Source organism: Hydra vulgaris, chromosome 07, assembly GCF_038396675.1.
Source record: "Hydra vulgaris chromosome 07, alternate assembly HydraT2T_AEP".
Classification (NCBI taxonomy): domain Eukaryota; kingdom Metazoa; phylum Cnidaria; class Hydrozoa; order Anthoathecata; family Hydridae; genus Hydra; species Hydra vulgaris.
Genome location: NC_088926.1, coordinates 22,685,001 through 22,697,500, shown reverse-complemented (window position 1 = coordinate 22,697,500; position 12,500 = coordinate 22,685,001). Strand labels below are relative to the sequence as shown.

General features: G+C 28.2%; 1 protein-coding gene across 7 annotated transcripts in view; it reads right to left on the bottom strand.

The window, feature by feature from the left end:
• The window catches only part of LOC136082347 (uncharacterized), a 448,050-nt gene that overhangs the window by 99,391 nt on the left and 336,159 nt on the right, over positions 1 to 12,500 (bottom strand). For 6 of the 7 annotated variants that reach the window (XM_065801362.1, XM_065801364.1, XM_065801367.1 and 3 more), the window contains exons 25-26: positions 4,873 to 4,998; positions 351 to 473 (exon numbers count right to left, since the gene is read on the bottom strand). In XM_065801362.1, coding sequence (XP_065657434.1) covers positions 351 to 473; positions 4,873 to 4,998 — 249 coding nt within the window. The remainder of the gene's footprint in view (positions 1 to 350; positions 474 to 4,872; positions 4,999 to 12,500) is intronic. The other variant, XM_065801366.1, reaches the window with a different exon arrangement.

Below are 12,500 nucleotides of genomic sequence, written 5' to 3'. Positions count from 1 at the left end.
TTGACTTTTAACGACAACTTCTTTTAAACCTTGTAAAATAAGTTAATTAAAAAATTATTTTTATGCGACCTTATAATATTTTCATGTGTGAGTAATATCTAAAACATTGTTACGTGCGTGGGTATAAACAAAGGACTCATTGCTGTTTTTCTGTTAAAATATATAGTAAAGCTAGTAAGTTACCTAAGTAATACTTAAAATGAGTATTCTATAAACTTTTTAAAAAATTTTATAAAGTTTACTTAAATATATTCATGTAACCTTAAAATGGATGCTGCTATTGTGTGCAAATGTGATGAGTGCCTAATATTAAATTAAATTAAAATAGAAAAATAAAAAATATAACATACAAGCGAAGCTACTATTGTTCTGAAACTCCTTCAGGTAGCTGCAAAAAAAACTTCCGTTTGTATTTTGACATAATCCATTACCCCAAGAACACAATGAAGTTGTCGCATTACACTCATTAATATCTTGAAAAGTATAAAAAAAATTTTTTAACATATCATATTTTAAAAATATATATTAACTGAATAGTATACATTTATATAATGATAATTTCCAGTATGTCAAATATCGGGTAAATTTTGTTATCTGAACTGTTTTATTTGGTCTCTTGAAATCGTCAAATGAATTACTATTAAAATCTCCAGTTAAGTCGAGCCTTGAATGGCTCGAAGTTTGTTAAGTTGAACCATTGCCCTTTCAATAAACTTCCCTGGATTAACTTGAAACAATGCCCTTTCAACAAATTTCTTCGATTAACTTGAACTTTTAGTATGTAAAAATTAAGTAATTAAAATAACTTGATTAAACATTTTTCTTAGAAAATAGTCCAAATTGAAACATTTTTAACAGTAGCCTTATATTTTTATATGTTTTCGTTTTTGTTTTTTAAGTATTTAGATCTGATTAGAATTGAATGTTTTAAGACGTTAAAATAGTTCTATAATAAAACTGTTACAAAATAAAACAAACAAAATAACGTTAAGAAAGCAATTATTTTAAAGATTTGATAAATTTCTTAATGAAAGATCGCTAGCTTTAAAAAGTATTTTTATTTCAAATTAGTTAGAAAGTCATTGTGCTGCTAAACTTTTTCAATATCATTTTTGATGGGACAGAGTAAATAAAATACGTTGCTTCTACGACTGAAACATAATTCACGTTTTTTTTAGTATAATGGTGTAAATTAAGTGTTTATATTTTGGTATTTAATAAAAAAAAATTGCCACAGCTCTAACTCATACCTCGTATTGGTCGAAGTTTAAATTCGCTTCATTCAAAAATTCGTCAACTTGAATTATTTACCATGGTCCCTTGGAGGTTTGAGTTATCGGAAAGAAACTGTAAATGTTTTGCATACTACTATATTTATTCACTACTGTATTTAGTAGTGGAAAATATATTTAAAATATAAAAAACAAAATTGTGTTTAGTTTAATAAAACATGAAACAGCTTAAATTTTTTTAATACTTAACCTACTAATATAAGGTTTGCTTTAACATGTTTCTCAAAATTTAAATTTTAAGAAACAAGTTATATTTAACATACTCTAAAGGCAAAAAAGGATAAAAATTTTTAAACTGAGTAGGAAGTTGCCAAAAAAAATTAGAAAAGAAATTAAAATTAAAACATTTTTAATTCCCAACCAGTCTTACACCCATGTACTCATGCACCTTTAGTTCATGCATGTATTCTTGCACCTCCGGTAAAATTTAAAAAAAAATGACGACATTAATAAGTATAAAAGATTCTGTATACATGATCGTGAGAAAAAAAAACTTGATAAGAAATAGCCATAAAAAAAAATCTAACAAATACAAAACAAGAAGAATATTTTCTTGTTTTGCTTTGATGCATTAAAAAGTTAAATATTAATTTATTTGTTAGGATAATGTAAATTTAGTAATTGAAAGTAATTTTACTGAAACTGTTTGACAACTTGGATTAAACATAGACTTCTTAGGGTTGTTACGGCTATCAAGTCATCTTTATGTTAAGATCAGAGCATCATCGATTTCAACAATTTTTGGCATAGAATCTCACAACTCACAACCATAGGAAAAAACTTAAAAGTTTTAGTGCTTAACTTCTTATGGTTTCAAAGATACCAGTACACTTCTACTAAAATACCTAATGACAAAACTAAATTATTTGCTAAACTTTCATCTCTCGATTCCACTAATCACTCTCAACCTGCTTTAACAAACAAATAGTTTGAACCACTGCTTGACATTTCTATCCGTCCATTTTCTTCATCTTAAGCAATTTTCTGCTTAGACACTTCTTCAGCCTGTGGTCAGGACAACATACCTGTTATAGTCTTTCAGAAGTGTTCTCCGGAGCTGTCGTCTATACTTTCAAAACTATTCAACAAGTGCTTATCAGACTCTTGTTTTTCAGCCTGCTGGAAAGCAGCATCTGTTTTCCCTATTTTTGTAAAACTTGGAGAGCGATCTGATTCGTCAAGCTATTTTTCATTAACCTTCTTCCTATCAAAAGCCAGGTTTTTGAGTCTTTAATTAACAAATACTTAACCTTTTTCTTGAATCCAATAACTTACTTTCTGATCATCAATACGGATATCAGTCTTCTCGTTCTATGTTGACTTATTAACGGTAATAACCGTTGTATTGTACATTATGTAGATGTAGAGAGAAAAAGTCTAACACTCTCAATATTTATAAAATCTTTGATAAAATAAGTAGGCTGGTCTTCTTCATAAGCTCAAATCTTAAGGTGTATTAGGTATCACCTTTAAGGTTGTCGAGTTTTTCCTTCCAGTTGTATTATAAAAATTGTCCTCAATTGATAACACTCTTCTTATTTACTGTAACTTCAGGTGTTTCTCAAGATTCTATTCTTGACCTTAAACTTTTTTAAGTATACATTGGTAATTTCCCAGAAATTCTCAAATCTAACGTGGCATTGTTTGCTAATGATACAACCATTTTTTATTGTCTTGTTAATAATACTTACATTCTATGGTTGCTTGGAAAAGGTTTTTGAATTTAAAAGGACCTCACATCTGCTACAGTATAGGGCTCTCAATGGCTGCTGAACCTTAACTCTAACTAAACCATATGAATCAAAACTAATTTTTATCGCCATAGTATAAATCTTCCTATATTTATAAATGGTCACGCACTTTCTTGTAAAAATCTTATTTGAAAATCTATACATTAAATCCATTAAAAAAATTGAACCTGTCGAGGTTGCAGCTCTTTATCGTGCTTGTCACTTTCTTACTCTCAATTTCATACTTTATCTCTAAAACTTTTTAATTCGTCTTTGCAGGAGTTACTGTTGCCAAATCTGAAAAGAATATTTTAATGATGGCCATCTTCTCCTTTAGATAAGGGTGCAAAAACATATTGTAAACATAGTTAGACCTTTTCATTTAGCCAACCTTCAACCATTGTCACGTCGTCGTAATATTTCTTCTCTTTCTCTTTTCTACAAATACTATAATGCGTCCTGCTCTAAAGATCACGCGTCTCTTGTGCCATGCACTAACATTCTCAAGTAAATTGTCATTCAAATAAATCTCTCCTTTTACTGTGATGCTTCCTTGGGGCTCCAAAAATTTTAAATTTTTTTTTTTTTCCTTAACTATCAGTTTTTTGCTCCCTCCGACATTTTTTCCTGATTTATATAATTTGCAATCTTTTTAGTTATATATTTTTCTTTATAAACTAATTTTTTTTGCTAGCAGTAGCCTGAAACTCAAATAGCGGTTGCCCATAAAGTTATTGGAAGTGAATATATAAAAAAAAAAAGTTTTGTTTTTTGACTTGTTTTTTAGCATTTATTTGTTAACCACGCTGCATAACAAATGAATGGCGCTAAAAAATCGCAAAATCGGCTTTAACTTGTTTAGTGATCAGAAAAATGTGATGAAATTTTGTACTTTACTATTTTCTTAGGTGCAGATTTTTAAAGGAATAACTCAAACACCACAAAGTCAAAATTTATTCCTAAAAATTCAATTTCAAATCAATTTATGATTGTTGTTAGGTTTTTCGATGCCCTTACAAAAAGAAGCATATATTTATGACAAAAAAATATCATTCTGAAGTTTTCTCTTTTGACATCATATATAATAAAGTCTATAAAATGAAAAAACAAACGCAAGAGCTTAGAGTAAAAGTTAAAAAAAAGTCTTTATCAAATTTAGTTAAGCTTAAAGCTATCAAGATAAACAAAGAATTAATCGAGTTGATGAAGTAGAAATAATGTAAACTATTGACATTTGCACAAGTAATACAGCTTAAAAATAAAAAACAAAAAAAAAACAAACTAACAAAGAAAATGTTTCAAGAAAAAAGGTTATTTAAAGATAAGAAGTCAGAAGTTCAAGATAGGAGGGAAGCCTTTAAAAGGCTCAAATTAAAAAAACGGAAGATATCTTGGAAAAAATATATATAGCATAAATTTTTCAAAGTAATTTTAAAACTTTAAAATTTACAAATAAACAAGGAATAAAAAACTTTAAAAAAATACTAGTCTTTAAAGTATTAACTTACACAACTCCTAACGACACTTTCAGCTAAGTATATATAAATATACTGATTTTTAAAAACCAAAATGTATCAAACATAAAACATTGTTTTGCTTAGCATCAGAGTGCATTTTTTTGCATTGGTTTCTTCCAATAATAAACAAAAGTTTGTTCTCAATTGAGTTTTTCTTGTAAAAATAAGAAAACAACAACATTTTGATTAGATTTATATCATGACATAGACGAAACAACTCATTGATCTGAATGATGTTACAAGAATGTAAAATAGTGTTTGAAAAATAAAATATTATTATTAATTCAATAACAATGATCTTTAGTACTTTTAGTTAACTATTTAAAGTCTTACCTATACATATGTTTCCATTTAACATCCATCCTGATTCACATTTACAAATATAACTTCCCATTGTATTTTCACACATTCCATTATTCAAAGGGCACGGAAATGTCGCAGCTGTACATTCATCGATATCTTGAGCAAAAAAAAAAATTCTTTCTATGTAGTAGTACTGATATAAATTATTTATTTGTAACATTATACAGTAATAAATAAAATAAATAATAATTTAAAACAATAAGCTACCATATGATTGGTAAATTTAAAAAGATTAGGAAGTATTAATTTAGGACGAATAAAAATAGAGAGTAAAGCAGTCAAACGATATAGTTAAGAGTTTTCATTAATTTTTACGTAAAGAAGATTTGTCTTTGTAGTTCTTTTTTCATGTTGTTGACAATTTTGAGGTACATACAAATACATAAAAATCAATAAAAACTTTGATTTAATATTTATTAAGAAACTTTATTTATTTCGAAAAAAATTATTTTGTTCTACCCTCATATTTGGGGAAAATGGAATATGCAACTTAATAGGTAATTAAAAGAATGCTTAATTCAAAAATGCAGCCAATAATAACAATTAAAAAAATAATTAATTATTAATGAAAATGTTTTTATTTATGAGATGATACCGAGTCTTTAAGATATTGTGGAGGGTGAAATGAGTTGTTTCTTGTGCTGCACTCTTTGGTATGTAAGCGCTGTTTTTTAAGGACGACTTTAAAACCTTTTTTTTAAAGACCCTTTGTTTTTTATTTGCGTCATTGCCAAGAAAGGTTCAACGAAAGTCGTTTTCCGAACAACAAAGTTACACATGTTTAACTTTATCTACTCATGGACTGCTGTCTATGATTTTTTATAATATATTTTTGTTTAGTTTATTTTTATAGCACAATTTCAGCAGAAAGAAAATTTCTTATTTGGATGTTTTGACAAATTAGCTGTTAATAATGTAGCAGGCTTTTATATTATTGTTTTTTTAACTTTAATAAATCAAGGTTATAAGTACATAAGATTCAAAAAAGATCATAACATTTTGATTTTCTGAGACCAACTAATTTGTAATGAGTCTGTAAATAAGCTGTTTAAATTATTTAAACAATAACCCACAAGCAAGCCCAGCTATCACACTAACGTTGGGCCAATGTATGTAAATACATCGCGAGCGTCGGCTGTTTTCTCCGATGCAAATGTAACGTTGATCCGATGTAAGTTTGTTGTATTAATATTAATAGAAACCTTAATCATAACGTGATTAGAAATAGTTAGAAAAATTACATTGGTCCAATCTATGTAAATACATCGCAAAAGTTAGTTGTTTTTCCGATCTAAACACAACATTGATTTAATGTATAGGGATCAACGTTGATCCAATGTTTATAACGAAACGATAATCCAATGTGTATGGATTAAAGTTGGATTATATTATTGAATTAGCGTTGATTCATATACATTGGAACGACGTTGGATTTTATACAGTTGATCAACATTGTGTTTGCTTTGAGGAAAGGTAGAAATACAAATATACATTTGTATTATTTATAAGAACTATTTTTTATTCAAATGTTTCCGTTGGTTATGGAAATATATTTTGCTAACATTTTTCTCTGTTTTATATAACGAAATATCAAGCCACAAGCAAAACACACATGAATAATGGATGTTTAATCAGATGCAAGATAAAAAATAATATATCTCATCCGCTATCTTAATTCATCAAAGTGTTAGAAATGATTAGTGCGGCCGTGGCGCAGTGGTAAGAGCGCTTGCTTTATAAGCAGGAGATCCACCCTCTAAACGAGCTCTGGACATATTTTCTCGTCACGGTAAGAAAGGAGGCGTGACTTCTTGGTTAAATGTACCTCCGCGGTGCCCTGTGACAAGACCGTTAGGACTTCTTGGGGCACCTACAAAAAAATAATAATAAGTAAATAAAAAAGAAATATGCATGTATGAGTACATACATACAACTATATATGCGTGTAATTATAGAATATTCTATGCTCATATGTATATGCTAAAACATAAAACAAATAAATTTAATTCCGTTAAAAGTTTAATATAATGTTAAATCAACTTAAAATACAACGTTGAATGAACGTGAAACATTACGCAATGCCGACTTAAATTACAACGTTGAACCAACGTTGTTTTTTGATTGTTGGCGACGTCGCATTTGTAACCAAAATGATATAAATACAATGTTGGCGGTCGATGTTGGGCCAATACAACGCACGACATTGTTCTAACGTTTTATCAACTTATGTGTGCTAGCTGGGAGTGATGGCAATAATTTTGTGCTTCAAATGTAAACATTTTTATCTGCACTTTCGTTCTATTTCTCCACTCTTTTCTATTGTTCTAACTCTATTCTTTTTTGTCAATACTATTTATCTCGGGAAACCATATTTTCAAAGTTAAACTATGTATTGATGCTGGTTGCTACTACCGATACTTGAGATTAAAATTACGAACAAGGTACATAGTTTTATTATTCCAAAAGGTAGCTTGTATATAACGTAGAAAACAACATATTTTAAGACTTTGTTTGCAATTTTAATCCGCAACGACTCATAACTGCTTGTAGTTAAGTATGGTTCTTTTTTACATTTATATGCCAATGACTTTTTTATAAAAATAAATAATCTCCCACGGATCCTCTCAGAGTTCCAAAACTGATGAATTGCTATATAATTTAGTAACAGATAATTTGAACCATTCTCAATATTAACATTGTGGCACCAAGTTTCGCTATGACAAATAACTTTAAAATTAATTTTGCTTTCATACAAAAACTGCGTGAATAATTAAAAATTTGTTTGTAAGGTTTTTATGTTTAAGTTCAAAAGCGAAAACAAATTAATATCCAAACCTTTTTATGGCCTTCAAATTCTTTATCATAGTATATCGGACTGTAATTTTTTAATTTGTTCTTTATAATAGTCAGTATAAGGATCAGAATCTTTATTCACTGATTTTTATGTAGTACCACTGTTTTTTTTAAATAGAATTAATCTACATTCAGTATTTTGGAAATTTTATTTTTACACATTGTAAGGATAAATGAATAAAATAAAAAATAAAAAAAATAATGAATAATAATGTAGTTGTTTTATTAAGTATAACAAAGTGTGTTCATTTAAAAGTTAAAAATAAAAAATGTGATTAAGCACTGGCTTGCTTTCCCTGAAATCTTTCATTATAAGTTTATGGTAAATAATAACAGAATACTTTTCATTCTTTCTAAGTTCTTTTCTGTGTTTAGTAAATTTTTAATTAACGTGTTTCGCTGGAAAAATCTTTGTTTATATAGATTTCCCATCCTTTGAGTTTATTTACTGATTGTAACATGTTTACCTTGTCCTTTTAGTGAAGTAATTTGACTACTGAGTTTCTTGTCTTGTTATCTACATTTTTTCTCGTTCTGTGCGCTCTTTTTATCGATAAGACGCAAACTATTCTTGAACAAATTTTGAACTTTTCTTTCTGTTACACCCCAATTTTCAATTTTTTTTCAATAATTCATTCAATTCGAAGATTGTTTTTCTCAGTCTCATCATTGTTAACGTTAATACTTTTACTTTTTATCATTTCTTCCTGTTCACTTTTTTTCATAAATTTTCTGCGTGACATTTTCTAGCATTTCACACCTTTCTTTAGATCTAGTTACCTGTTTAAGTACCTCTTCAGTTCTATCATATGTTAAGTGTTTTCTAAATGTCCATGCCGTAATAATACGCAAACTAAAAGTGGTTCCTAAATGTCCATGCCGTAATATTACGTTTTAGTGTATCTCCTCATGATTTCTTTCTTTTTATGAGAAGTTGTACTTCTAATCGTCACAAAATTTATTGCTGCATAATTAATAAGCTTTTTATTCAATAATTTACTTTTGCACGTGTTCACTTTTATTTTAAATATGGCAGACAAGCAAGTTTATTCAGTACAAAAATCATTAACGAAAAAGCGAATATTTTACAAGGAAATAGAAAATTATATATTCGATAAAAACGAGGAGTTGAGTGAGGTTTCAGAAGAAGAGTATAGTTTATCTGATGTTTCTGATGAAGAAAATTCCAAACCAGAGGTATTAGAGTTAAGTTTAGATGAAAAAATGCCTGCATTGGTCGATGCTCTAAGTTCTAGTGACAATTCCTTAGAAAATGTACTTTCTGGCTCATACATATCAATTTGGAAACCTGAAACTTCAAATAATAGAGTTAACCCCCTTGAATTTACCGGTATTTTTGGGTCCTATCAAGATATAGTCAAAAATGATCCTGTTTATTTATTTGAGCTTAACTTTACAGATGAAGTTTGTGAGTTTATTGTTAATGACGCTAATCGATATGCTTCCCAAACTACAAATAAAAAAGAATTATTTGTTAAATCCAGAATGAGGCGGTGGTTACCTGTGACAGTTTCAGAGGTCAGACAATATATTGCAATTTTTTTATATAAAGGAGTACTTTGGAAGCCCACGTGTGAAATGTATTACAACACAAATCCATTGTTTGTAAGTGCTGGTATTAAGTGGTTGTTATCCTATAACAAGTTTAAGTTAATCGATAAGTGTATTCATTTTTTTGATTCTACCACATTACCAAATAAATATCCTGTTTTATCCAAAATAAGCACAGTATGGGATTATTTGACCAAAAATTTCCAAGAGGTGTATACACGTACACAAAATATATCAATTGATGAGTCACTTTTGTTGTGGAAAGGTAGACTTTCTACCTTTCCACGACAAAAGTGAATTTGGAAACAGTGTATTTGCAGCAAAAAAGTGCCAGATTTGGTATAAAAGCATTTTCATTATGCGAGTCAGATTCAGGATATGTATGGAATTCCATTTTATATACAGGATCTGAGGCGAATTATACTCTAAGTGCAGATTATCGCTACGTTGCAACAAAAATTGTTATGTTTCTTATGGATGGCTTACTTGATCAGTGTTACAAACTTTACATTGACAACTGGTATTTCTTCCTAGGAGCATTTATCAGTATTATCGCTAAGATCTGCAGATAACATAGGAACACTTCGAAAAAACAGAGAAGGTTTACCTATTTCTATCCATGAAAAGTTAAAAAAAAAATGAACGCAAAGTTCTTTACAAAGAAAAAACAAATATCATGATAACACGTTGGAAAGATAAAAAGGATGTTTATACTATGTCAACTTGCACTATTGATGGGGCTAAAAATGTTTTAAGAGCTGGGAAAGAAAAGTTAGTTCCTTTAAATATTGATGATTATAATCAAAATATGGGAGGCGTAGATAGAAGTGACCCAATGGTGGCATGGTACAAAGATAAAGAAAAGGAAAAAATAAAACTGGTCACAACAAAGTGTTTACTCATTCAATTAATCAAGCGGCATTTAATACACAAATAATTTGTAAAAAAATGGGTCGTAATATGTCACCTTTAAACATTAGAACAAAGTTAATCAGATCAATGATTCAACAATATAGCCAACAGCCTTAAAAATCTCACTCTAGATTGGTAGCAAACAACCCCTTACGATTGATTGACCGACATTTTCCATCATATGTGCCAGCGTCTGAAAAAAAAAATAATGCTCAGAGAAGGTGTGTGGTATGTTACGAACCCAAAATAAAAATAGTTTCTAGATATGAATGCGTAGAATGTGGTGTAGGACTTTGTGCAGCTCCTTTTTTATATGACTTTTCATACAAAGACTGAATATTAGAACTTAATTTTTATAAAAATTTTCTACTATTATAGTATGGTTATAAATTCTTATACATGAATAATAGTGTTTTTTAGTGATTAATACTGTTAAAATAGTAAAAACTTTTTTTAAATTTAAAAGTAAAAAAACGAAGTTTTTAAAAAGCCGGAGCATTTAAAGACCACTTCAAAAAAAAAAACGCAAAACTTATAGCGAGCGTTTTTTAGAAAACGCGCGGACAGTTAAAGGGTTTAACAAATATATTTAATTTTACTATTCTCACCATGTTGTTGATATAATTTGCAATAATATTTTGTTTTAGATTTCAATGCTCATTCAGTGCTCTTAAAAATTATGTAAAACATTTTTATAATGAGACTGCTATGCTATAACAATAAGTTCTCGGACTACATTGCAAAATAATTATTATCAATTTTTCTTAAAGGTAGTCAAGCCTCACATATAGAGTTATATGTGAGATTTAATATAGAACAATTTAGCTCTTTTTTTTTTTTATTTGTTGCTATGAATCTCTCCTAAAACATGAGTATTGACAAAAAATGCCGCAACAAAAAAAAAAATTAACAAGAAACATCTAGGTATTGTATGAAATAAAACTACAACAATTACAAAAATCCAAGATATTTTTTGATACTACTATCATATATGACTGCTTGTATGGGTCGCTTTTGCTAGTGTATGAATGAGTTTGTATATATACAAAAGTATCAAAGTTTATATTTAAACAATTGTATTTTTCTTCTTTTTAATACAGAAGGTTTAGATCAGCACATTAAATAACAAAGTTTTTTTACTAAAATTAGTATTTTGCAAAAAATTAAGTACAATAATTAATATTTTATTGTATTAACATTAATTTTAACTTTTTGCTTGAGGTGTTGAAAGTAAAACATTAAAAAGTTTACCATTTGCAAAACTATTATTAACTTTTAAAAAATTTTCATGTTATTTTTACTTCTCTTTTAATTGTACTTCTTTTCTTAAAATCGTCAATAAGCCAAAACTGTCAAAAGTATATATTTGTATACTTTTGACGCGTACTTTAAGTGGCGGTTCCATGATATAATTAAGATTAGAGAATAAGAGGAGCTTAAGTCAGCTTTAACTCAAGTAGAGAGTTTCAAAGAGTTTGATCAATGGTTTTTTAAAATTAATTTAAATTAAAGTAAGTTAGATGTAGTGTTGAATAGAGTTAAGCTCTATTATGTTTTGGTCTTATAAACCTTGGGCTAATTTTAAATGTAGTATACCTGCAACATGTGTTCTTCCTTTTAACTTAAAAACTTGTAATGAAATTTTTTTTTTTGTGAAAATATTAAAAACTAATTTTATGGGTAATATCGTAACAAATAAAATATAATAATATGTTCAAAAGTATTAATATAAAAGTAATATAATTGTTGATCAATTCCACTCTGCTGCCAATACCCATTCGTGTTTATTTTACATGGAGTTTTAAAAAAAGATATAGCACGCTTGGCTTTAAAATATTTCTTATAATTTTTTTGATCTAGCAATAAGATATGCCTAAATATTAATTAAAATCTGTTAATATCGGCTTAATTAGGTGTAAGATCGAAAACCTGTATATTAGAAAACAATTTGGTGAATTAAAAATCTGTAGTAATAAATAAATATTCCTTTTAAAATACTAAAGCAACTTTTTAAGTCAGGCAATCTATCCAATTCATGCACTTTAATAATGACACAATTCAAGTTCTGTGTCAATTGTATTTACAGTATAATATCATGTGTTGCTGTTGCTATTATCATTATTAAGGTATATTATTGTGTTTTTATTTTTAAAATTTGAAGTCTCTTCAAAGCTTAAACTTTTGAACAATAACAAACATTTGATCAAAACATCTTGACTCGGTCAACTCTATTCTGTAGCAAATTCAAAAAGAAAATGTTT